Source organism: Tympanuchus pallidicinctus, unplaced genomic scaffold (assembly GCF_026119805.1).
Source record: "Tympanuchus pallidicinctus isolate F22 unplaced genomic scaffold, pur_lepc_1.0 scaffold1, whole genome shotgun sequence".
In the NCBI taxonomy this organism is placed as follows: Eukaryota; Metazoa; Chordata; class Aves; order Galliformes; family Phasianidae; genus Tympanuchus; species Tympanuchus pallidicinctus.
Window position 1 is genome coordinate 41,545,926 of NW_026294618.1, and position 27,842 is coordinate 41,573,767.

The 27,842-nt window shown below is 40.4% G+C and overlaps 1 protein-coding gene across 3 annotated transcripts in view; it reads left to right on the forward strand.

Annotated features, from left to right (window-relative positions):
• The window catches only part of LIN28B (lin-28 homolog B), a 78,333-nt gene extending 52,577 nt beyond the window's left edge, over positions 1 to 25,756 (forward strand). For all 3 annotated transcript variants that reach the window (XM_052696818.1, XM_052696829.1, XM_052696809.1), the window contains exon 4: positions 22,736 to 25,756. In XM_052696818.1, coding sequence (XP_052552778.1) covers positions 22,736 to 23,105 — 370 coding nt within the window. In that variant the 3' untranslated portion in view covers positions 23,106 to 25,756. The remainder of the gene's footprint in view (positions 1 to 22,735) is intronic.
• Positions 25,757 to 27,842: the final 2,086 nt, after the last annotated feature.

A 27,842-nucleotide genomic window follows, 5' to 3' on the forward strand; every position in this document is an offset into this window, starting at 1 on the left:
TTTATTTTTTCTTTTTTAAGAATAGTTGTGAATGTAACGTATCAACAAGTTTATTTTTATATGGTTTGTGGAGCTGGATTTTGGAATTTGCTTTTTTAGTGGTTCTTTTGTGGAAGAGAAATCTTTCAGGCATGAATTGATAGTCCAGATCTTTTGAGGTCTGTCTGTGCTAACCTATGACCTCCGTTCTTACAAGGTCAACATCTGAGGGCAGGAGATTAAGGCAGTTAAAAGATTGGAATGGGAACTGGAATGGAAAAATTAGCCAGCACATTTTGGGTGGAAAACATCAAAGTCATCAAACAATTTGCTTATTTTAAACTCAGTTTAAGGGTAACAAGCTAATTGTACCATGTTTGTTGATGCAAGCAATTTATATTATTTGGGGAGATTAACTGAAGAATTTTTTTATTGGAGAAATGTAACGTCTGCTCAGTATAAATGTGCTAAGTATTTTGTATAGTAAATGCCTTTGACTAACATTTTTTGGTTTAATCATTCAAGATCTGATCCTACAGTCCTTGTACTTAATTAGCTGTATTTCTTACAAGCTGCAGTATAAGTGTTAGAAATCTGAATCTTATTTACAATCTGCTGAAGGCCCCTCATGGCTATTGCAGAATACAGGTGCTGTCTGTACATGAGAAAAAGTTATGACTCTGGTGCTTAAAAACATTTGCTATCGTCTCTTTTTGTTCTAGCTTTTCAAATGTGAATTCCTTTCCAATGCAAACTTGTCACCAAGGAATGTTCTTTCATAGATTATAAATGGATTTAAAGAAAATGGTCTGTTTGTTCTTGCCTGTCATAGTTCAAAATTCATTAGTTTGTTTTAAAAGAATGAGGACTTAATCTTTCATTTGTACAATCAGTTTCAAAGATGATACTATCTAGAGAAAGACAACTTTCCATGTCTAAAAATTAGGTGAGTTCAGGCATATATGTATATATATACATACACACAATCATTTTTTCTCTTGCTTGTTTGAAGTGCATATAAAAGGGGTTTCAGTGTCACATGCATAGAAGGACTACATGTTTTGTTCTGCAGTCCCACCTAACAGAGAAAAAAAGTTACGGATCTCAGAGCTCATGTTCTGACCGATAGATTCGTTGTGGATTCTGGTGCTACCCCTATAGCTATATCTGCTTATTAAATGAATGACAGCTCTATAAAATACAGCTAAACTAAGGAGATAGCTGCAATCTGCAACTCAGACTTTAATCTTCACATATTATCATTGTCCTTTTAATAGTAAATAGTAGGGTATACATGAGATTTAAGCACCTTCTCAAGCTTATAACTTTCCAAACAGTTCATGTGAAGGCCGAAACCGTCCTTTTGCATTTTTTAGCTCTGACTTGCAACTGAGGGAAATGGAGAAAAAATGGTCACCCTAATTTTTTCTGTCTTTTACGGAGGAAAATAAGGGAAAGCAAGAGAAACTGCGGTGGGCTGCAGCAGGCCTCAGACTGTCCCCACAGACGCAGTACCCTTTGGCTTCCTTCCTGCCATCTCACTGGGCTGCTGGAGAAGCTGCACCAGATGCGAAGGCAACCACAGCCACTGTGCCCCCGGCCCTGGGGGAGCTGCAGGCGTGGGGGAACAGGGAGTGTTTGGCGGAGCAGGAGCAATCCTAAGGGCTGCTTAATCTCACAGTCTGCTCCCTGTTTGAATTCTAAGGGTAAAATGAGGTTGCTTCTTATCAGCCATTTTGTGACGCTTGCCAGCCCTCCCTGTGGTTAAATAAGTAGGCAGGATGGGCAGGTGCTGAACTAATGCTGTTGTAGAGAATGGCTTCGGTTACTTGCTTATGAGAAGCTGTAATAAGTGCAGTGAAATACACGTTTTTTTTAAATCTGGAAGACCTACTTTTCAGGTTTTTTGTTGGAAGCGTGTATCCCCTAGTAGCAATTCAAACATCCTAGCTATAAGCCTGCTTTTCTTAGTTTTCTTTTGGACACCCTTAAGAAATAATTTATAGATTCCTGTAAATGGAGAGTGGGGTGCAGGAGGTTTTGCATCCCTTAATTTCTAACTCGGAGTACTAAGAGCTGCCTCCAAGTTTGTTAGGCAATAGCTTGCAGGACAGAGTAGATTGCTGAGTTAGAGGGAGGGGGAATTCAAAACAATTTTTGCATGACTCAGAAGCTGTATTTGACTTTTTATGATGAAACCCTGCTTCATTTTTGCTTTTTCTGTGTGAAAAATAGGTAGACAATATTTCTCAGTTTCCTTGCACATTCCTTTCACAACAAAAATTTGCTGCTTAGCTAGAGAAAACTCGTCAGAATTGCTGCAGATAGCATTTTGAGGCTTATGTGTTTGTGAGGGTTGAAATTTCTGCCAGTGCAGCTGCTCTGATAGATTTCTGCCTGCAGACTCACTGTGCTCTTGGAATCAGCGTCTCCAAATGGACTCTAATTTGCCTCAGCTGAGTCATTTCCTTGCCACGAACTGCCATGAAGAGACAATTTCTTCTGCTTTGCTTTCTAGGGTTTAGCCTGCACTGCCCCCATTCTTTTCAGAATAAGAACCGATCAGAAAATACCTTCTGTAATAATGCATTCAAGTTCAGAGGGTTTCAGAAATACGATTTATTGGTGGTCTTCTTAGTTGAAGTGGCTGTTGGTTTTTGTGTTTTGTGTTTTTGTGTTTTGTGTTTCTCCTCTCTTGGTAGCTGCTAATTTGAATGAAAAGCCAACAAAGAATCACGTTGCTTTTCTTTGTAAGAGTTAGTTGCAATTGTCCTCCAACTGCCAGGTGAACTTGAATGTCTGAGGTAGTTCAGTATGGTGATGGCCATCCATAAAATCTTCACAAGTACATCTTAGTATATACAACCTGTCACTCTTTTTTAGTTAGTGACCCCCACTTCTTGCTTAATTCTTGTGTAAAATATTTACACAATATGAATTAATATGAATTAATCAAGTTTGAAAGCTTTTGAATTTGTCAGAATAATAATAGCCCTTGGTGGAAAGTGTAGATGCATTTTATAGAAGGCTGACTTCAATTACGAAAAAGTTGTAAAAAGCTTTTGTACGTTTATATTGTATATGTATATTGCACGCTCTTGTTATTGTATGCGCATATATTAGATTTATAAAAGGTTGCTCATGCTGAAAGATGACTTAATCAGATCAATTCAGAATGAGATACACACATTGATGATGTCATCAGTTCAAAAAAGTAGTTTTTATAGATGCAAGGTAAAGCTGACACAAACAGATCAATGCTTTTTTTTTTTTTTTTTTTTTTTGTCATATTCCTTTCTACTCCAAGCTTTCACCAAGTGAACCAGTAGTTGTGTAATAAAGTGACACTGTGGAATTCATGGCGAATCCCAGCTTTGTAACCTGGCTGCTTTACTGCAGTCACTGGTAGCCAGGATCGTTCATGACTAGCTGCAAAAGGTGCTGTGTGTGTTGCACTATCAGGACTTGTTCTAACCAGCCAGCAGTCCTTAATCTGTGTCACACTGTGTGCTCTGTTCTCCCAGTTCTCTTTGTTGGTGCATGTCAGAGTGCTTAATTGTACATAACTTGTGTACTGCAGGGTATGGTGTGAGGCAGAATGCTGCTGTACCAGCACATTGGTTTTACCTTACCCTCTTAGACCAGGCAACAGCAAAAGCAGCAATTGTAATGACATTGCATTTTGCCTGTGTAAGGTCAGTTGAGAGTTTCCACAAACCTGCAAACGTTTTGTGAACTACAGATTATAGTTTATACTGTATGTGAAAAAGTCTATGAAATACAAAGTGCTATTAGTCTGGGAATTACGCATGATGCTGTATACACAGTAATCACTGTAGTGGAAACATCCATCTGCTATAATGAGATGTGTTGGGAAGGGGATACTGCCATGTTTCCTTTCAGTGGTAGCAGGTGGTAAATTTGCTTAAGCTTGCATATTTTGTTACCCTGTAGAGGACTGCAGTTTGTGGCATATAAATCCATTTTCAATTAACTTGGAATTGTTTTTTTTTCTTTTTTAAAACAGATTCTCACTTAGTTAAAAAAAAGATTCCACAAGGACTGGTTTATGTATAAAGACTTAAATCTGTTTCCAAAAAAAAAAACAAACAACCACAACACTTTTACTAAAGAATAGCTCAGATTTGTTTACAAAATGCTTGTTTCCTTGAAGAATCTAGCTGTGACCTCTGCAGTGGGTCGTGCACATCAGTAATGTAAAAACTAAATGTGGTGTTGAGGAGCAGAATCAGGATGGAAGTGATGGTGTTAAGAACTGAAAATGAGGTAAATGAGGTCACAGGATAAGACGTGTGGGGTTGGGGCTGACAGGATTGAAGAACAGGGGTGAGCAGTGCTCAGCTCTTCATGGCAGGTAGTGAAGGCAAGGCTGGCATGCAGGGAGCGAGGGGCTGGTTCTCCTGGATGCATATGGAATGTTGGAATACAGAGGCTGCATGGTGTGTGTGCTGCTGCTGTGTGGGATGTGGGTGTCTCCAAGGACAGCTCTACGACTTTCCTTTCATGGCCTTACAGACAGGTTGTTCTGGTGCTGCTGCCAAATACACATGAGGGCTGAGACTGCTGGCATGACCCGGCAGCATGGCTGGGAGGACTCTCCTGAGGATGCTGTAATACATAACAGCCCTGGAGACCTGTTGGCAGAGTCTGCCAGTAATTTAATTTTGCCTGTGCTGCAGGCTCTGTCTGCGGTGGAAGAGAGCCTCTGTGGAAGAGCTGCAGGCCTGCAGCCTGGCCAGACTGACATTCCCCTGCAGCTAGATGGCTGTGTGCCCCTCAGAAGACGGGCAAGCTGTGGAGGTAGCCCTGGCCCTAACTTCAGGCCATGCCCTTTCTCAGGTATGAGTCAGACTTCTTCAGAATTGGGCAGTAACTTTTTTGTCAGTAATTTCATACATGATGGAGCTCTTAAGTGTGCATTAAAAGTGTACATTTGGGTTATTGTTAATGGAACCATTGAGCATCCTAAGATTACTTTTTCCTTTGTGTGTGCTTGTAAATTATTTATGCTTAATTATCAAAATTATAACCACTGCAGCAGCCTTTGTCAATTATTACACAGCCGTATCTTGGGTTTTGTTCTCTTCATGTGCTTTCATGCTCTAGGAATACAAAGTTTATTTTAAATAAAGTTGATCCCAGGCTTGCCAAAGCTATCTCCAGTGATTTCCCCCAAACTCATCAGTTGTTGCTGCTTATTTGTCCCCATTGTGCAGCATATGCTGAAGAAACACTGGTCTCCCAAATCACGGGGTAGAGAAGAGATGACACCTTGCAATAGCAGCTCAGCACCTGATTCATCTGTCTGCAGGCCTGTGAACAGCTCGGCATGAAACATGTAGTACTCCCTGCTTTAAGTCTTCCCTGCAGCACAGAAGTGGCGTTCTCAGGTATCCTGGTGATGGATTGCATTGGGAGCACAAAACCCAAAGGGAGCTAGGTTTGGCCCAGCAAAAATGCTGGAGGTGCTAACAGGCACTGGGTGCTATTCTGGACAAGGCTTGTGCTATTCAAGCTGTCCATGTACGACCATCAGCAAAAAGTGTGTATAAGATCCCATTGTACATCAATTCACTGCAGGAACAATGTGCTGTGTTGTTAGAAGAGCTGCACCTTTTGTTTTTCCTGATCAGAGAAAGAAAACAGAGTGGGAAACACAAATCCTACCTATTTTAGATGCTTTAATGCCACCTCACCGTTAACTCATCCATTAAACTGTAGTGTGAGGTGGGGAGGTTAGGAGAAGTGAAGCTTTCCTAAGCACATTGTTTATTTAAGATTGAAAGGGAAGTTTGCAGCTGACCAGGAGTGCTTCAGACATCCCATCTGCCTAGAGGAGTGCCTTTCAGTACTGCAGTGACCAGGTTTAATTCATTGCTAACTTATAGTTTGGAGGTTGCGTATGAACAAGCAGTACATGTGTGATGGTTCTCAGCTCCCTTCTTTCCTTTAGCAGTCGCTCCTCAAAACTTGCAAAATCTGAGCAGCAGGCTTTTAGGAGTGCACTGTATCATGCTATCACAGCTCTTCCTTCCCTACCGGCTTCCTCTAAGCAATCTGTTTATTTTTTTCTGCCTCTGTTGCATTAATTTGAAGTGCTGTGAATGATTTGAAAACAATAGGAGATGCATATTAAAAAGTTTCCAGTTGCAGTGTTCTGGTATTTCACATCAATGCTAATAGTTTAAGTGTGGTATGGTTTCAGGCTTCAATGTATTAAAATGGTAAACAGTCTTAAATAGGATAGAACTGATTAAAAATAAATTCACACACCGTAGCAGAAATTATATTCCTATCCTCTACTTTTTTTCTATGCATCAGTGATAGAGTATTTCTTTGTAATGTAGAGAGGAGTTCATGTTTCAGGTTTCTTGGTGACCGTTCTTCAAAGGAAATTTTTTCACCGAGTGTAACAGTAGGATTATATAAATGGGGTCTTAAAGCTAGTAGTACTGCAATGCTGAAAAGTGTTCTGAAGTATCAGTAATGTATACTCTGTGAAGCCCAGTATGTAACCCACTAAATGTGTTTCTAGGCTTCCGAAAAGGGATAGTGAATATTCCCCAATGTTTCCAAACATGCTTATTTTCCTACTGTTTACTAGGAATGAGTGAATTTTCAACATGTACTCGTAACTACTGAACAGCTCTGAAAGTATTTTATTAAATGTTTATTTGCTAAGTTGAAAATGCAAACCAGTTTTAATGCAAATCTCTCAATTATGCCATTACCACAAGAAGTGAAGCGAGTATTCAAATCCTGAAATTTTAATGGCCCCCTTATTCAAGACGTCTTTAGGTTTTCTTGCTGTCATCATTATTAGAAGAGAGATATCGGCTGAACTAATTCATGCTACAAAACTTCACAGGAAAAGTCTGCATCTATTTTTTCTAACTTATATGCGTGTGATACTAACTGAGAGTAAGAGGCAGGGCCAAGGTATGGAAATGCAAACTGCTGCCTCTGAAGGAAACAAAGCAGCAAGGAAGCTTAATGTGCTGAAATCAAGGGAGGTGTATCCATGTCCCTTCTATACTGAGGTGACAAATATCACAGGCTTTGTAACAGCTATCACCTGGGGATATTAACTTAAGAGAGCTCATGAAAGAAAGGCTTGAAAACTGCAGGCAGCAGCAGTGCAGCCAGTCCGATCTCAAAATGTGTCCTACAGCCTTGCATCCTATTAATAGAAAGACGGGGAAAAATGGCTGAAACGCAGTGTGTTCACTGGTTGTAAATTGTACCTTAGCTTTATTATTTTACCTTACCTGGCAGTTGTATTTTGTCAACTGGATGATTTTCTTTTTTTCAACCAATGGAAGTGTGCTAAAAGTAATCTGTTTGGCTTTCAAAAATAATTTGTTGTAGTGTATAACAGAAAATTACCAAGTAAAATAAGCTTTATTACCATGTGAACTCCAAAATGGGCAAAAACGAGTTTCCCGTGTCCAAAGCTTTATTTCTGCTGACACCTTTCTCATTCCTCTGTGAGTTACAATTTGGAATTAGAAATATTTTTAATTTCATCATTATTAAACTGCTGTATCTTATGCATTGAACCCCACTGAGCCACTTGGTAACATTCAAGAAAATGTTAGTGCCTTTAAGGACAATCTTAGCAAAGAAATCTTCAAAATTATTTTTCTTAGTTGCACCTTTTAAAAGATAAGAGACAGGATTTAAGTTTGGCCTTCTTCTTGTGGGGAGAAGGTAGGGGTTACTGTATTTTGCCTTTCCCCCTGACTTGTCTGTCCTGGAGTTCCTCAATTCGTTGTTCTCCCTCACTGGCTGCAAGCTGTGGTTGCCCCAAAGCTTTTGTGTTGCATTACAGGCTCCCCCAGAAGGCGTTTGGCTGGCATTTCTCCTGCTTTTGGGGAAGTGTCTGTAGGAAAGGAGAAGCTGATCTTCCTGACTGTGTCCGGAGCAGCCGGGGGAAAGAAATCATCAGGTCACAGGTTACCTTCCCTAGTTCATGCTACAGCAGGCTTTGTTTGTGCTGTTGGGCTTCAGGTCCCTCCTGGCTGCTGTTGCCAAAGGCGCACAGGCCAGCTGGGAACAGCAACAGTATAACAGATACCCATGAGCTGTGTGCCTTCTTCACCCTATGAGGCACTGACCTGTGGATTTGATGACGAGATTTCCTTCCTCAAACTGCCAGAGTAGTGCGAAAGCAAATAAGTTCAAAGAGGTTAGAGAATTTTCTCCATAGTATTGACCATGGCTTCTCAGCCCCTTTAATAATCCGATCAACCCTGATGCTGTAAAGGCTTCTGTGTAGTCTCTGTGACAACAGATAAGTGTTTGCAGCAGCCCTCTAATATCAGTTATGACTTCATATACTAGACTTTGATATAGCAGTCTTCTTGAGCTGCTATATCAAAGTCCACCTCCAGAAGAAAACAGACTACTTTAGCACTGCTATTCAGTGCTGCAGCTCAGACATTCCTGGCTACAGTCTGCTGTTCATATGGTGTGGCTTGCTTTTCTCCAAAGGTAGGCCCATTGGAGAGGAAGGGCTTTGCACTTCTCTCATCCTGTTCCCATCAGCACGCACCACACCTGCAGTAAACAGGGAGAAAGTCATCTCCCCTCCCATTCACTGATCATGTTCCAGCAGTGCCATTGAAACCTGCTAGAAGGCCAGGTGTAGTCTTTTGTGGGCTATCTTTACTCGGAACTCTTCTTATTTTAATTCTTCTCTCAAAGAGATCAAGACAGGGAAATTTGACCACGTTTTCAGAAGGTGATGAGTAACAAAAATTACGCAAGCACAGTTTGCCTGGATTGGGTAGGAAAGAAATTACATTGTGAGTGTTGAAGAAGTCAGTGATGATTACTGGGGTGATTATGATCTGCTGGAGCAGGATCTAAGGCTGCATGGAAGGAAGAAGCTGAGAATTTTCAAAGAGTATACAGGGAAGTGAGCCCAAGGTAATGTATGATATGCTTCATTAGGACACAGGACTTGGTTCTACTCAAGGTCTGATAGATCAGGATTTTAAGGAGGGTAGGGAGAGAGTGGGGGAGTAGAAGGAACCTGCTGCTGCTGCTAACAGCCATTAAAAAATACAAAGCCAGCTGCTCTCAGAGCAGATCTTGATCCTTTCAGTGCCTTTAGCAGCGCAGTATATATTCAGAGGAGGGGAATTCATGAGGCCCTATGGACCTACACCATGGCATTACACAAAAATGCAAGCCTGAACAATGGGTGGCCTCAGAGGTTCCATCTGGCCTGCCATTAACAAGGTTAAAGTAAAGTGGGCTGCTGTGTCTGTGCTGCACACAATTTACACTTCAGATGTTTTAACTTCGGAGCCGGACTGGAGGGAGTGCAGTTCTGACTGCACATGGCAAGGGGCTTGTCACATGTCTGGCAGATGTATTTGGCATTGATGCTCTTTCAAGGATACAGCAATGTTATTTGGATAATTTGTAAGTACTCTTTTCAAATTGAAGGCCAGCTCTTTTGACTAAGTCATTAAAGATCTGTATATTCAGTCAACAAATGGGAATTGCAGTCAAGTCTTATTTTCTCAGGATATTTTAAGAACATAACATTAGCTAGCAGCATAGAGGAAATGTTGCAACTGGCATTTCTAGCACAACAACGTGGAAACTGCAATTCACTTTTCAGCTAAAAGGGATACTGATACATACAGAGAAATGTATTCTATTGTAAAGCGTTGAATTTTTGGAACTACCAAAATACTTATCTGGTAGTGTTAAATATGGTAAATAATTTGTTTTCAAATTGGGATATTTGCACTTTAATAGGTTTTAATAATGCTGATCATAACTGTAAGCACTAGTAAATTTAATAAATAATCAGTTGAAAAAAAAACAAATACACTACTCCATTATAGTACTACAATTCTGAAAATATATTTTAGTCACAGTCTTGTACTTTTCAAGACAGCACCAGGGTAGACATCTTTCCAATGCTGTAGAAAAGGCAGAGATTATGGCTGCTGTGGGTAAGAGATTATGGCTGCTGTGGGTAAGAGATTATGGCTGCTGTGGGTAGGTATCCTTTACATTTTATTCGATTCATTTTTTTCGTCCAAATTGCATTGAGTTGCCTTAAAACAATATAGAACCCCTAGACTGCCTTCATACGTGTGTGTTTGATTTTTTAAAAATCCTATAATTGACCAATGAAAAAACAGTTTATAAGTTATTACACCTGAAATATTTTAATATATTGCAGTGGTTATTGTTCTGTTGATATCAGATAATAGTGACATTTTTACTTCTATTTTGTGTTAGCTTTATTCATGAAGTAAATGATACTTTTGTAGAGAGGTAGTGCTATATCAAGAAGTATGGACATGGCTGAGAGAATATAGTTATAGCTGATTTTTGGATAATTTCTGTGCTGACCACTAGGAAATCCCAGGTGCCAGATGCTGTTTCATGCTGCAGTTTCTCTGGCAGCAGTACGTGAGGGGATGATGGGAATCTCAATGCTGGTCTGTTCCTTTCCATCTCCTGCCTGGGTTTATCACAACCGTGGTCATGCCAGTGCAATGGCTTTTTGCCTCAGAGCTGGAGACGTGAGGTGAACCAAACTGAATGAATACTGCAAAAATGAAAAGCAAGTAGGTGAATTATCTGAAAACTTTTGCTGTGAATGAAATGCAGAGCAGCTGAGCTGGACTCCTGGTAACTGCTTACAGTGCTAGATGGCTTGCAGTGCTCAACCATGACCTTTGGCAGATCCCTGCACCCTGCTGGTGTGGCATGCTGCTGCTGGTTTGTTTCACTGCACGGAGTAGGAAACCAGAAGGGCACCACAGGAGCAGTCGCTGATGCTGCCAAGACAGCAGTGGTGGCACCTGGGCTGTGTAAAGCAGTGCATGAATTGCGAGGAAAGCTACACAAATTAGTTTGTAGAAGGCATTCCGATTCAGGCTTTTATGCCATGATGGAAGCATGTGCCTTCCTTATCTGATTCTTCTTTAGTGCTTCCTGCCAGACTGAAAAAGATGTGTGAAGAGTTTTTTCTGCACCCTCCTTTTCCATTTAATTTTTGAGTTGCGGACATAAGAGGAATGGCTTTTCACAACTTGCTTGTGACTTCTCATCCTGGTGGTTGGACAGCAGTAGGAGGGCTGTAACATGGAAGACAGCTTCCAAATCAGATACATGTAGGATGTGCTTGAGTTTTGTTCTACCTCAGTGAATTCCAATTGATTTGTGACCTGTTCACCATAAGGCACTGTACTGTTGTACAATGATTATTTTCTTAGTTTACCATATGTAATCCAGAGGGGCACACTCATATCCTCGAAGCTATGAGGAACCTGATTGCCCGAGAGGTCCATGAGTTTCAGACATTTGAATACCTGTAAAAATTTGATTTTACCTGACACCTAATCCTTTGGAAATCTATTATCAGCATCTCTTTTTCAGATCTAGTTCCCAAAAGGTTCCTTCTGTATTTTCTCTCGCTGATGTCATTTACTTAAATCTCCATCACCAGTTTCAAAGCCTGGGAAAGATAAGATTTCCCCTGCAGGAAGTATGGGGACTGTGCTTGAGGTTGAGAGCCATGGGTGAGAGCTGCAGTTTACCTCCAGTCTGGAGTTAGTTGGAATCAAGTATTTATTTGCAGGTTTGTTGGATATTTAGAAGTTCTGTAAGGAGCAAAGTCAAAGGGATCTGTCTTGACTTAGGAGCGTGGCTTTCTGGCCTTTCAGTTTTTAAAGAGGGAGGCTGGTTTAGTAAACAGGTTGTTCCTGGAAGTATCCAGGAATACTGTGAGAAACATCAGGTTATTAAAGATCTGGGCCCTTAGTCTTAGAAGGCTAAAGCTGCATAGGTATTATAATTTTTGATCACACAGGGAGGCATTGGGTTCCTAGGTGCAACGTTTGAGTGCTGCCTGGAGCCTCAAAACAACTGATTAATATGCTGTCTAGATATACTGTGCCTTGTATCAGGTGGGCTTTCTACAGGACAACTGGAAACTCAGTGCACTAACTGATAGCAGAACCCACAATATTGTCAGGTTGCTTCCTGAGTCTTGGTTTGTATGGCCAAAACATTTTAACCTATACAAAAGACACCACATACCTAGAAGAGTTCACGCTGTGTGTGTCTGAATGCAAGGTCCTTTCTGTCTGGAGGCTGTTGTTCTCTACAGATGGTGGCCTTTTGAAGAAGGATTAGTAGTAGATCCTTCTTGTGAGATAAGAAACAAGGGTTGCTCTTCTCCACTGTCTGAGGGGAGCAGATATTGCTTACCAGATCCAGCAGGAGGCCACCATGTGGAGGAAGCACCAGCACAAGATGCAAGGATACTGAAACTGAGGAAAGGCAGGCAGGGATGAAGGATCTGGATCTGGGCTATGCAGGCTAATGAGTGCAGTTGTAAAGCATACAGCAACTCGTAAGACTGCTGTTGGGATTTTTTTAATGATACAAAAATAGATATCCAGTATTGGCATCTGATTTAATTAGTTGTTGCAGGGAGCTGGTTTGTGGCCACCCCTGTGCTGAGGAGTGACTGAGGAAGGGCTGGCAAAATCTAGAGAGGCTGACATGGGGCTGCAGCCCTGCTCCAGTCTGGACTGTCTGTGATTTGCCTTCTCCTCCAGCTAGCAACGAATATTTATCCAGAGTGGCAAAAAATAGGTCTAGTTCTTTGTTCAGCTGCAGTATATTTGTATCTTATGGAAGGATACTTGCAGTTTTTCCTGTGGAAGGTACTTAACCACAGGAAGAAACTAGCTATTAGCTACTGTTTCCAGTAAGAGTTAGTATGGATTCCTATGAATTTTGCCATTACACATTCCAATCATAGCCGCTGCAGTATGTTCTTGTCAACTTTCTGTGTCTTCTAACTTGCCCTCAGAACCCCAGATTGAAGGAGGGCAGACAGGCTGACAGCATAACTGAGTAATCCTCTGTTTTGCTAGAAGTCAGGATTTACACTCCAAAATGGAAGAAATGTGAACTGTTGTCTTCCCCCCCCCCCCCCCCCCCTTCACTCCCCCCCAAAAAATTCAGTATCTTGCTGACCTGTGCATACTTTGTGTAAATGAAAGCAGAAAAATATTTATATGCCTTCTTTGGTCCCCCACCAAAAGTCAGATTGATCATGAGCAACTTCTGGGCTTGCATTAAAAATATGTTGGCCTTTCTGCCTCTGCGTGCTTCCAGTCTTAACGTTTCAATTTTCCTGCCCTGCACAGTGAATGCTGCTGGATAACTAAAAAGCCGTTTGGTTTAAAGTACAGATGAAATGTTAAGGCACAGACTCAGTAGTGGTGTTAATCACTCTTCTGCTTTGTGACTGCTTTCTACATTGTAAGTTCAGGGCTTCTGTAATTGAAGTTGTGACTCGGGTATGAATTGCTGATCAGAACTACAGATAGCTGGTTATGCTGTGCTTGGCAAGCATATCCGTCTCGTCTTTCTTACAGTTTTTCTTTGGCTAGTGCATGTGGTGTCCAAGTAGTAATATGCCATCTGCACTGATCATAACTAGGTGTTCATATCTGAATTGTTCTTTATTTTCAAACATTCTCTTTAAGTCTAGGGTTCCAATTTTGTATAAATCTCTTGAATCAGATTTCATTGGTCATGGCAGGAAAACTGATGCTCGGCCTGTAAATGTCCTTCTTTTGAAACAGTTAACTCATTCTTTCTTAGCTTGGATGGCTGAGTATGAATGGCCAGAAGAATTGAATGTGTCACTCCTCTACCTTGTCCATAGTTCTTTGGCTTTGCTATTCTAAATATTTTGTTGCGCTATACTTTCAGGTGTGACATCAGCTAGCACAGACAGATTCACAGGTGAAACTGAGGTGCTTCCTGCTCATGCAGTACGTGAGGGAAGAGCCTGCACTGCTGCAGTGTGACTTTTAAGTACTCATACATAGTGAGAAATTCTCTTCTCAGTTACACTATTAAATTTAGCCAAGAACAAGCTCCCTGAAGTTAGCAAAACTGCTCTGCGTTTACATTTGTGTGACTGACAGCAGAATTAAAACCATTAAGATCATCTGTTTCTGGATGATGCAGTCTTTTATTTATTAATTAATTTATTTGTTTTTAAGTTTTCTTCATCTCATTGTTAGCATTTCACTGAAGTGAACCACATAACACTAATCATGACCAAGAGGGATAAAGTGATGTAGTTTACCAGGTATTGCAAAATGCTTTCATTAATGATTGATTATTTGTAACAGTACACAGAATTAACAGACTTCAGAGAAAGAAATACTGAGCTCAAACTCATGCCATCCCGAGACTAAATCAAGAAAAATGAAACACCAAATTTTGAATTAGCAGTGTTGTTTTTATTGTGCACAAATGTGTGTTTTGTTGGTGATTGTTTTTTAAAACAAATAATTATACAGAGAATTAACAACCAAGATTGTTGTAAAATAGATTGGAATAGAAAAACACTGAATTAATTTACTTGTAATGCTCAATACCTGCCTCAGGTAGGAATTAAAAGCTTTAACATTTGAGTCTTAATCCTTTTGCTGCCAAAATCCTCTTTTCATGCTTTGCTGTTGCCTCTGCATTTTAAAAAGCTTCAAGTTAAAATCTTAAGATGGTGTAAATCTCTTTAAAATGTTACACAAAATGCTGAGTTCAACTTCTCTTTAGTAATGTCAATATATGGAGCTTGTCCATGTTAGGTGTGTTGGGTGCAAGTTTGGAAAAGTAAACTAGGAACTGACTACTGAAGTACTGAACTGACAGTAGACTGTGATGCAGATTTCTCTTGGCACTAGAATGTGGCAATAGAGCTACTGAATAATCTAATTCTCCCTGCAGGTATTGAACACAGGAACTTGCAGCACAGTTTCATGGAAAACCATCCACCATGTTTGTTGGCCTTGTGCTGGAAAGGGAAGCCCTGCATGTATTTCATGTGACATGAGTTATTCTATCAATTCCATGAGCTCTGGGATGAACCCCAAAGGGATAACTGACTTGGCCTCATAACAACAAATGTGGCGGTAACTGTCCTTTATTTCTGAAGAATGAAGGTGTGACGTGCTGGTCACATTCTGCAGTCCTTAACACTTGTGAAGCCTATGCTCATGCAAGTCATTTGATCCATGATAGGACAGCTTTTTTGAGAATCTACTTCAAGATTGGGATTTCAGTCAGTGCCTGCTTTTGTTGTCTGATACTCCTGAAACTTTGTGTGTGATACTGATTTATAAGAGATATTTGAAGTTACGTGACCCTCAGACTGGTTATGAAACTTGTATTTGCTGTTAATATTAATGACAGAATAAGGAACGAGGGGGAAATGGCAGTTTTTTACTACCAGTTCCCAGTAATGTAATGGGCTTTCATCAGGACTGTGCACTTAGCTGATGTGTGGATGTGGAGGCGCTGCCGCTGGATCTGTGCTGTGTGGATCTGAGGCAGATCAGGGCAGGCATGCTGCGTAGCTCAGGAGCAGCACATCTCTGACCCAGGCAGAGCAGAGCCTGTGCACCATTACCTGTGTTACTGAGCCACGGTTCAGTACTGCAGGCACTGAGAAGCAACTTCACACCAGTCCAGGTCTACCCAGTGCTGCGAATGGGTAATGCTGGCAAATACATGTCTCAAGTCTGGGCACACACTGCAGGGTACCTGTGGTAAATCTTTATGGCAGCCTTTCCACCAACATGAACTACGAAAAATAATTATTATTTTTTAAAAGTACTGCGTAGATTACTGCTTTGATGCAAAATCCTTTGTTTCTTATTCCCACAGAAGTGAAGGCTTACAAATATTCAAAATATCTGTGTGTGTGGTTTCGTGATGCAAAAAGATTAACAGTAGGCTTATTTGAAATCACAGCATAGCAGCTCATGTTGGAAATGCGTGATATATGAGTGTTTAAACCATTAAACCATCACTGATCTTAAATCTGCTCTATCTGGATGGGTTGGAGCTGTTGAAATACGCACAGCCTTTCCACGCGGTATTGATACTTTTGGAGCAAAACCATCTCTGGTGTTATGCAGAAAAAAGAGACCTCATTTTGTAAGTTGTTATTTCAGGAATTCCTAACTGTCAGTGTAAAGAAAACCCTTTTATTGTAAGGAATAAAAAGAACATCCAAAGCATTCCTCCTTGAGGATGCATTTCATAAGGATTTTTTATGTGATTTATGCAAAAAATAATTTTCCTTCATGTCTCTGAAGAGGGCTGAGTGGATAGCACAGATAAGGTTTCATGGAAAGCAAGAAAGAAAGGAAACGATTTTGTGGAGGTTGTTTTTTAAGAGCTGGTGTCTGTGTAGTTCTTTGTGCTTTGTGAGCCACCTTCCATTTCATTGTTCTTCTTGGTTTTTTGAGGAAAATAAATGCTTAAAAACCATCTTTCAGTAAAATTGTATTAGCAGATTATAAACAAATTTCTTTGCTCTCAGTGAAGCTGACCAGTGCCCCAAAAGGCCTGGTTTATCTGACAAATCCACTGCGTTTTTGTCAGCGTCTTTGTTGGGGGGGTGAGGGGGATGGGAAGCCCACACAACAAAAGACCACAACCTATTGATATGGCTTCTAGATGCAGGGGGGAAAATAGATTGATTTAGAGCTAAGCACGGAAAACTATTCGATATGATGAGTTTACGATTGAGCATTTTTGTTTATTTATTTGTAATGATAGTATGCACTGTCAATATTCTACCCTATGTTATTGGAAGCTTCGCGGAAGGTGAGTTTGTGTCAGCATGCTAGGGCTAGCTGCAAAATGAAAGAAAGCAACCTTAAAAAAAAAAAAATGGAGGGATCTTGTTTTCCTCATTGAAATTGAATGGCTTCAGTAATGTGCTGTAGGATTAGCCAGAGGAATAGATAAACACTTTTATTTTATTTCTTCTTTATTTCTTTCGAAGAATCACGTTGGTATTAAAAGGCTGTGGCTTTTAATCTCAAATACATAGAAAGGCATGGTACATTTTCACACTGAGTTTTACTGAAGAGTAGCAGCCTGCAGTTAACTTCCCAGCATGTCACCCCTGCGCTGCCTTTTCTGGGGCAGCATTGTGGGCACAGGGTTAGGACAGATCTAGATGTGGCCCCTGCGTACCACTTTCTGGATTGATACCATACAATTTTGCAGTATGTCTGACAGAAAATAATTACAGTGTTGAGATTCAAATAATTGTTGATCTTTTCTCATGGATTAAAAAATGAGATTGTTGGTTTTCTATCTTAGCATCACTCTGCTTTCTGGGTACACCATAAACGCTCTGATGGAGAAGCTAGATGCTCCTTTCTCTACTGTATTTAACAAGATAATTTTCTGTGGCCTTGAAAGATTAAAAATACAGTTTTTGAATACTAATGCCTCATTAGACCATTCTCAGAGTTACTTGTATTTCCGCTGCATTCAAAAATAGGTTAAGAATTGCGACTTAAAGAACAAAATAGCATAAGAACTGAAAAACCCTTGTTTTTGTTTTGTGAGGAGAAAAAATTACCCTCTGGGCGTGAGCAGGCAGCACACAGATGCCCAGGGCATTTTGTGTACATCACACTGACTGCATTTATCTTGAATTAAAGTCACGATCAGTAGCTCCCAGGCTGTTTGAGAACCCCTCTCAGCCCCACAGAGGTTTTTGTGACCCAGTAGTGTCCTTTTGCACTGCCTGTCCCTAGGTCTGTGGGGCCCTTGGAGAGTAAAACACCTCCATTTTGTCCGAGATGTTTGTTTCTGTTACATCAGTCATAGCTGAAACTCCCTTCCCAGCTAAAGAAGGAGGCTGAAGCCATCTGCAGTGGATGCTGTTGGCAAGAATGTCCTTTCTTCAGGTAGTTGCGAAAACAATGAAAAAAAAAGACAGCATATCTAGCCAGATATGGCTTTAAGCATTCCCTTGTAATTATTTGATCTGCTTTAACTGCTTTGCTGGCATTCAGCACGTTGTGAAAACATCATACTTGCATATGCCATTATGAAACCTAGCTGTTTTTCAAAGCATTTGAACTGCTGGATGAAGCATTGTTTACCACGGTGCAGCTTTTGTTATCTGATAGCATTCCAAAAAATAGAAAGGGGAGCTGGTGTTGGGAATATCACAGTGAATTATTTCAGACATTCTGCACTCTTCCTCCTTACTTCCCTTTGCAAGCTCCATCAGATATGAAAACCACTACCCCCAAAAATAGTCACTAGGGCAACCCTAATGCTTTTCCCCCAACAGAGTGGAGCCACACAGATGATCCTCCTCTTGTCGTATGTATTGGATTATCATCCAAATCATATTACGTGGAGCAGAATGAAGAAGCAAGCGGTTGTGCTTACCCTCCTTACTGCTTAGCTCAGCTGAGCTGTTGTTGTGAGAAGCCCGTTGGTTTGATGGCTGTGTTGTCATGCTAAAGGTGAGAGGGTTGGAGAGTGCTTGCTTCCTGACTAGGAGGGGACTACTGGGACAAGGCAAAACAGCTGAAAACTGTATTTTATTTTGTTTTTGCATTTGGTTGTGGTTTGGAGTACTTGTCGTGAATTTCTGGTCATCAGCTTTTTGGAATTAACACAATAGATTATGTTGGAATCCATAGGCTTTCTGCTTGTTCGTTTGTTTCTTCTGTGTGTAGTTCTGTGTAAACACAAATCCATAGCAAAGAAGAATTTAGAAGTGTCTTGTGATTTAGAACGTATCTTGTGATATGTTCTTTCTTTATTAGTAGAAATTAATGCTACTGGTTTTTGGAGAGTACTGAAATACAGTGCTAGATAAGTTCCTCAAGACATTCCTTCATTAAAATCTCCATCCTTTTTATATCATTGACGAGTCCTGATCCCCCCTTCCTGCCCCTGCTGTAGTGAAGGAAGGTTTCCCCTTCAGGATAATTGCCATCTCTATTTACATTGTTGCATTATTTTGAGCCTAAAGCTAGCAGTAAATCGTGAGAGGAGATTCCTTTTTTAGGAATCTTTCTTGCTGTTGCATTTTTGTAAGGGTTGTTCCTACTGGAGAGGCACTTCTGAGGGCTTCTTGTGGTTTATTCATCTCATGATGTAATGAGCACAGGCAGCTTTACTTTGTGTCTAACTTACATTATTTCCATGGTGTTTCTGAAGAAGAATTTACTGCAGTTGCACTTAGGTAGAGTTTTTGAAAACACAATTGAGTGAGAGCGTGCTGATTTTCTTAGCAGGAGCCAGCTTGCGTGTTGTCCTATGTATTTGTAGAGATAGCACTGTGGATACATAAATCTGTGTGCAAGTATCTACATTATCAGTTTTCATTATGTTGTAATGTAGGTTTATACGGCAGAGACAAGCCAAGAGCTGAAGCGTTTTGGACAAAGGGTTAATACCATACCTTAATGTGCGTGGATGCTGCCACGTGGTGTCATTTGTGAGCTCCCGAGATGGCTGCCCATTTCCTTTGGGTGTAAATCCCTTGAGAGGGAAGGCTTCTGAGTGTGGGGTGTGATCTCTTCTCTTGGTAGGAGTGATTGACAAGGAATGAATACATAGTTAAAAGAAGGGAGTGAATACCACCCCCCTGTTTAAGTCCAGGCACAGCCAGGCTGGCACATACGTATTCTAATGCGACACTATAGCCAGATGCTTGGGTTGGTTAGTCACAAAAAGCATTCCTGAAAAGGCAAATCATAGTTTAATTACAGCGGCTGCAGACAGTATTTTATTTTACAGTGACATTTTACAAGGGATTTGAATAAAAGCAGAGAATATTTTGCAAGTAAGATGTATTGATAAAAATATATGCAAAAGGTGACTGAGGCCTCTTGAGTGGAAACGGGGGCCCTGACAGCAGGTTCTTGGTCAATTGGTGAGGTGAAATGGTTCACTGAATTGGATAACACAGCGCATACCATAGTGACTGATTAAATTGATTTGTCCACGGCTACCACCTCCTCTGCTACTGAAGCCCTTTAACCTATTTTCAAACTTTTTTTGATGATCCTAAATAAATGTGATGTTACAGAAGGAAGCCAACACAAATGCATTTGCAGCTATAAAATTCTGTGTTTCATAATCAAGGTAAAATGCACTTTTTCCTGAAGGCACTCTCATGAGTAATGTTGTATTATGCTGTACTTAGATTGAAAAAAAACTAGGAATTAGTTCACTGCTAGAAGCAAACTCACAGGACATTAATAAATACCATTCTTTAATATAACCTTCATTATAATAAATACCACATTTGTGAAGTCCTAGCTGTATTTACTGGGGGGAGAGAAAGTAAAACATTTAAGAGGTTTTGTTGTTGCTGTTCTTGTAGGGGTCTTGTTGCCGTTCCTATGTTTTTCCAATTGCAAGTTTTACTGTCTTATCATTTTAACCAGAGGATGTTTAGTAAACCTGTCAGGGAAATATAGTTGAATGCCTGTTAAGACTGAATGCTGCTGTTAAGCAAGGCCATTAATTTAAAAATACCTACAATGATTTGCAAAAAAAGCACTCAGTTTATATTGTTTATTAACTTAAAACTTTTTATACTACAAGGAAAAAGGCTTAATGTTTCTACATATTCTCTCCTTGGCTGAAGGGAAGCTTTACACTTGATTTACTCATGAGTTATTCCATACTATGTACAGGCAGACTAATGCTGGCATAGCCTTCAAATTTCTCTGAAAATCACCTAATTCTGTATGCTGATGGTGAAGAAGTAGAACCATTTCACCTAAAATTTTCTGTTAGTCTCTTGAAATAAAGATAGAGATGGCATCTTGCTAGTAAGGAAAAAGAAATATAAATAGAGAGGCTCTTGGGACTGTTTCTTTAGAGCGGTTCTGTGAACTTCAACAGCCATTTTGTAGCCTTTTTATCAATTACACAGGTTTTATCAGTAACATTTTTATGTAGACAACATATATTCTGTGAGACACCAGCTATACATACAGCTTTGCATGGGCAAAACTTCTTGGGTTTATGTAGACTAACAGTGATTACTGAATGCAGGCTCAGAACAGTGCCGTGGTACTGCCCAGGAATCTGAAGATTTTGATGTGGGCTTGAGCAAAAGCACGTTGCATGATTATATATATACCTGCATTTGCTTGTACATAGAGTCTTCTCGAATTCTTCATGCTTGTACCAAGCATGAGTATTTGTGCTATTTTCTTTTTAATTGATTCTTGCAATTAAGGGAAAGAAAAAAAAAATCATTATTGGGTTAGTTCTCTTCAGCAGAATGCTAAGATGATAGTTGATTTAATCCATATGCATTCGGTGCAAGTATTTGTAGTACAAAAAAAGGAGAACCGTAGAAAAATAGTCAAAGTAAGAAGTCCAGTGGTGGACATGACCAGCATAATTTCATCAGGTAATTATTTCCCTGTATCAGGTGTCAGATTAATATAACTCAAGGGTTCACATTCCTGGTGCATGTTATAAAGAGGGAGTAAAGAGCAAAGAACTGTTGGAGATTTCTTGATAATAAGATTAATAGAAGTGTTTACATTTGGGCCATTTTAAAGACTTGCTGTTGCCCCTGCAGCTTGGAAGAGGTGCTCTGCCGTGTGTCTGCCTCTGGCAGCTGTTCTTTTGAAGATGACACCCCAGGTCACCACCACTTGCAATGCGGTTTGGGAATTCCAAGAGAAAACAAACAAACCCTGTTTTATGACTCTTGCTAGGGATCTATTTATTTTGTTTTGAATTTAAACCATAAAAGCCATTACCAACCCTCTGAAACATAAGCATCGTAAAAGCTGGGCTGCAACCCTCCCCTTGGTGTGCCTTAGCTGAAGCAGGGTTTCGGACGTGATCTCTTATGAGACTGAAGAGTTTTTGGGCACAGAGTATCAGAGAAAAGGCAGCACATTCTAGGAGACATGGCATAGTCTGAGGCAGCTCCTTAGGAAAGGCCAAACATCTTTTCCCTGTTTGTTTCTCTTTATGGCCATGACCCAGCAACTCGTGAACTGAAACATCACCCTGAGTGAAGAGCTGGGTCCTGGTGGCTGCCCCCTCTCCTCACCCTGCTCCGAAATGTCTGTCTTCTTGGACATATGAAGTAGTGGCTCACAGGAGTTGAATGTGTAAATACTTGGGTAAGCAGAGCTGTTTGCTGCAGAGATGCATGAATATTTGGTGCCCTCTAGTGGGGTCGGAGCTATGTCTGAACCGCAGCATCTCTCCTCTGGGGAGAACCAGGAAGAAGGGCCGACGCAGGGTTTTTGCTTGTTTATTTGATTTTTGCATTCAGGATTTTAGCGTTGTGTTCATGAAATTCTCAGTGTGCAGCAGGGTTTCCTAATGTAGCTGTACATTGCCAGTGGCTTTTTTGACAGTAGGATCCTTGCAGTGTTGTTCTCATGGTGCAGGGGCTCATCTTAACCACCGAGGGCACTGAGGCATCTAAAGGCTTTCATCAAAGTATAATTAGGCCCCTGCTTGTGCTTGCCAACAGATTCAGCCCCTGTCAGCCAGTAGAAAGGTCCCACAAGTTAGGAGCTACTTAAGGCTGGTCTTTGTTCAAGGAGTACCAAGGTTTTTCATAGCAAGATACTGACTGATAAGGTATGGTAACAGAATCCATTTCCCAGTAAGTGTTTGGTTTGTTGGTTTGTTGGTTGTTTTTTTTTGTTTGTTTTTTACCAGCATGACAAAGGGGCGCATTCCAAGTGTGTTACTTAAAAAGCAAAACTGCTTGCGGCAGTGGGATGTCAGTGCAGATGCTCCTGCTGCTTCACCAGCAGACAGGTTGCCCTCTGAGTTTATGATGCATAAAAAAATCTTGACAATTTCATGCTGCATTTTATAACCAGCTGTCTCTTTTCATTTCTAGATGCTACAACTGTGGTGGCCTCGATCACCATGCTAAAGAATGTAGTCTACCTCCACAGCCAAAGAAGTGCCATTACTGTCAGAGCATCATGCACATGGTGGCTAACTGCCCCCATAAAACTGTTTCACAACAGCCCACTAGTTCTCAGGGAAGACATGAAGCTGAACCCCAGCCTTCCACTTCTGCTTTCCTGAGAGAAGGGGGAGGAACGTATGGCTATTCATCTCCATCGTATTCTCAGGAGGGAAGGTCAGAGATCTCAGAGCGTTCAGGCAGGTCGCCACAAGAAGCTTCTTCAAGTAAGTTATCTGCATCACCCGAAGAACCAAGCAGAAAGGGGCCTTCTGTTCAGAAAAGGAAAAAAACTTAAAGCATTTTCCGTAACTTTCCATTTTCTTTATCCTCTTGGGATGTCTACCTCATGCAAGTACAGGGGAAATAATTTCATTATCAGTAGCTGATGTGGAATTTTAACTACTGTTGAGGAACTGTGATTTTTTTTTTTCTTTAATAGACAAATCACTCCAAGCAAAATCCATTTGAGCAGGGTGCATTGCATTTTACCTTCTGTATGTGTGTGTGAGTGTGCACGTGCGTGTATGTATACGTATCTATGAGTATATATTTTTTTCATCAGGACACTCTCCAGCTCCCACAATGTTACTGTGAAGCAATAGACACAGTACCCATAAATGTTCCTGAACTCGTTCCCAGAATCTGTTTTTAAACATGTTCAAAAAACAAATAAGAAAACCCAAGAAACCTCGCAAAATGAAACAAACCAAATGTGAAAAACCACACTCAGAACTAAGATAAAGACTGTTACTTTCTTGTGAACCAAAGGATATGTTCATATTTTAAAGCTGCCATATGGTACTAAAGATACTAAGACATCCCCAGCCATCAATTTGAGTTACTTTCTTTGTCATCTGCACAAAACATCACTTTCCCCATTCCCACCCCTCCACCCCCACGCCTCAGAAGGGCAGTGTCACAACTAAACATAGCTCTCATTGCCACCGTCCTTTGGTGGTAAGGAGTGTAAAGCTCCAGAAAAGACAATGAATGTGTAGTTTCTGTGCTGGTTTCTCAAAATGTTTTGTTAAAGTAATATGAGTGTAACTGTAATTTAGATGCTTGTTGTGTAGGGGAGACTGTGTAAGTTGTTAAAGAGCAAACCTCTTTGAGTGGTATCGGGATACCATTCTGTTGAACCTTTTGTATTCTGTGAACGTTTAGGGGACTTTGGTGGCAGTAGTAGCAGCAGCAGCAGCAGCAGCAGCAACTTCTCTTGGTCCCAGGTAGTGCCCTGCAATTTGAAGGGGACTTGTCCCTTACTTACTGTTGGGAGAATTGTGTAGGGATTTTTGTTGTTGTTGTCTGTTTTGTTTCTAAAGAAAACGAAATGCAAAACTAATAAAATCCTGAGATAAATAGTTCCTTAAGATAAAAGGTAATTGGGTACTCACAGTTGCTTAGCCAGCCTCTCTTTCTGATGATGCAGCATATGTACATTAAAGAAGGACAGGTGCCTGCTGTGTACAAGCCTGAGTGAAAAGGCACCTGCAAACTTGCCAGAAGCCATGGACATCACCTGCTTCTTGTGAACGGGAGACTGCTGCTGACCAGCCATGGTCTGGTGTGTGCTGGGACCACACACTTCTGCATTACAGAGGAGGAAGATTGGTGGTCTCAGAGTGAGACTCCCTGGGCTGCAGCCCTTGCTGGGGGTTAATAGAGTTGGAGCCTGTCAAAACTTCAAGTCACTTTCCATTTGTAACTTCTACATCACCAAGTCATACGTACGATAACATACTTTGACAAATCCCATTGCAGATGTAAGTTAATTAGAGAAACGTATGTAATCCTTAGCATTGGCAATAAGCACAGGCTGTTAAAGCTTGAAAGAGTCAGGTAGGTTTAAGCTAAGATAATCAAACAGAAGAAACAGCCCGCATGGGAGGCTGCAGTGAGCCCAAGTCCCAGATGTTGGAACTCCTGCAGCCGATGGCTCACTGTGTGGCCGCTCCCTTCCCAACCGTCCTGCTGGTTGAGACTTGTACTGCTGCTGCTGCTGCTGCTTCAGTAAACAGGCAGTAAGAAAAAGCCTCAGCAAAGGGCACAATTTCCAGACAATTATTTTGTGTGAATTCCTAGCCAGTGTTTGCGAGAATCTCAATGGTTTGTACTGAAGTTCTCAGTGTGCTAAATGCAAAGCTTACCTTTGACGATATTGAATGTGATATATCTATAGAGAACTTCCTTGCCTTACGTGAGGATAGTAAACCTATTTAAATTATGTAGACAAATCAAAGTGGCATTGCTTAACCTTCTAGCCGGTGTAAAAACCCAGGTTAAACAGCAAAGATGCAAAACTTAGGTCACTTTGAATGTTTAAACCAAAGTTCCTTATAGAAATAGGCAATTGTGGATTTGAGAACTGGTCATTCCCTGTTTATATGTAAGAAGTTCAGAGCTGAGATGAGGAAATATTTTCAATGGGCAGATTTTTATTGGTGCTGTTTGAAATCACTGTGTGCACCGAAGTCAGACTGAACTGCAAAGAGCACATACCAAACCCTATCTTATTGTTGATAGCTTAAGGTTTTATTTTTATATATTAGAATGTTATCACTATTACATAACATACTCAGGACAAAGAACTTTGCTCAGGGAATATACCATGTAATGTTGTTTTTACTTTACAGAATAGTCTACCGACTTACTCAGAACAAACCAGATAGACTTAGCCCTTTTTATCTCTCTATAAGTGTTATGTACTGATGTTAGTAACTACCTCTGAGTTGACATAGACCTACATTTCTGATAATCAGATTTCAGCGTTTTGTATTATAAGTTCCTGTGAAGTGAAAAAGTGGCATTCTGTACTGGTTGCTTATGTGAGCATATGTGTCTACATTCACAGGGTCTGAGCTTTCAGAGAAGCTGCACAACCACAGCTCCCACTGGCTTCGAGTTGGAGTTATGGTGCTTAGCTTTTCTAGCAGGGGAGGGGGTGGGGGGAGGGGGAAAAAAAACCCACAAAGACATCAAGCCCACTTTGTTTACATAGGCGACAATAAAATTATTATTCTGTTTACAGCAAAAGGCTACCTCATATTTACTGCATAAACACACCTTTGTGCTGCTCTGGCCTTAAAGGTGGCTGTTGATCTATGGTACATACTTTTTATCTGTACTGAATATGTAACTGATGTTTCACCACTGCATACTTCACGGCAAATACTTGTTTAAGATGAAGCAACCATTTGAAATGATGAGAAGTTTCCAGACATTTCTTTAGAAGTTTTTATTTTTCTGTCTAAAGGATGATGGGCACTGTTCACAAAAAATATCTCCCAAGCAGACAAAAGCATACATGCCTGAGTTAAACATAGCAGAGCAAGCTATGGCAGGTAACTACTTACTTAGCACTGGGCTGCTGTAGGAAAAAAATAAAAAATAAAAAAAATGTAATTACGCTCCTTCAATAGGCTGCTCCAAATAAGCAAATAACACTTGACGGGAAGAGGCACAGACTTGAATTTGGGATTCTTCCTTCAAACCTAAGGATGTAATTAATATTCTACAGCATTGGCTCAGCCTTGGTTTCCCCTATTCACCAGCCCGTCCTTGCCAGAGTGCCTCACAATAAAACTCATTTCAGTAGAAAGAGCTCAGGTACCAGCTCGGAGAGATGTGTATTTCTTCAGACAATACTGGAGATAAGGTTAAACCCGAAACGAAATCTCTCCCTTCCATCTCCTTCACTCCAAAACACTCAATTTCGATCTAACCATAAGGGACATCGTGAGATACTTTATATTCTCCCCTGGGGAGAGTTAATGGAATCTATTTACAAACTAAAGAAATTAAGCCGTGAAGAACATTTGGAGGAAGAGCCAAATAACTTTTTGCTGTAGCTGCTGGTAAGTCTGGCACTGTAGTACCATCTGCAGTATTTTGCTTTTAGCTAGCTCTCAGGGAGTGCCAAAGAACACATCTGACTCCTACTTATTCCCTTTGTAGGCCATCTTTTTCAGCCCAGTTCTATTCTGCACCAGTGTTATCCTGGAGTTCCTGCTTAGTCATGCATAGTTTTGTGAATAGAGCCCCATAAAAAGTGTTTATAGATCTTGTAACATTCTTTGTAAGAAGAATTATAAAAGAACATGGGAAATCTCATTGAGTCTTAAATTTAATTTAATTAATTTATCTGTAAGAAATGTTTATCATAAAAATATATATGTATTCCCCTGTGCTAGATATAAAAGTAATTGGGAAGATGCGTACATGTGCAGGTGCACTGATTTTTAATTTTCTAGAAGTCTTAATGAGATTTGAGTATTGTTTTAGAAACAAGCAGAGCCTCATTAAATGCATCAATCTGATTTTGCTTAGTTTATCAACAGCCTCTTCTTTAGGATACGTTGGTTGTGTGTGACCCCGTTACAGCCGCCGACTGATAGCAAGAGGTTGCTTTATGAACACACCCTTCTTTCCAATGCTAAAACAGAGCTGTAAATTAACAGCTTTGGTAGTGTTTTTGTAAGAATGTTGAGAAGTACCAAGGTATTTGCTACCATTCTATTTGAACCAAATGGAAGAGCAACCAGCTTTACAAAGGATAATGGTTTTGACTACCTCTTGGATTACTAAGTTAAGCAACAACTGGCTGACAACCATCACCAGACTGGCTTAAACTAGTATGCGTTGCTTGTGGTAATAATAACAATAACCATACTAGAGACCAAAGTGAACACTGATTTCTATATGTCTTTAATACTGTGTCTTATCTAGTGTTTTTAAATTATCTTCTGTAGTATAGATTACCTCATTGTCCATTTTGACTTGTATGTTGTTTACAAGGTGAAATAAAGGAAAAAAAATCACTTGAATTCTATGTTTTAAGAAAAAGACAGCGAGTTGACATTTTGAAGATCATTTCACCTGTTTACTGTCTTGAGGGACTAAAGCACTGATTGCCTTTCTACATATCATGTATTTTATATTCTCATTTCATGCCTAATGTCTTTTTTTTTTTTTCCTGTCAGTCATGGATATTGTGAGGTTTAAAAGAATTACTTGATTGAAAATAAAACATATA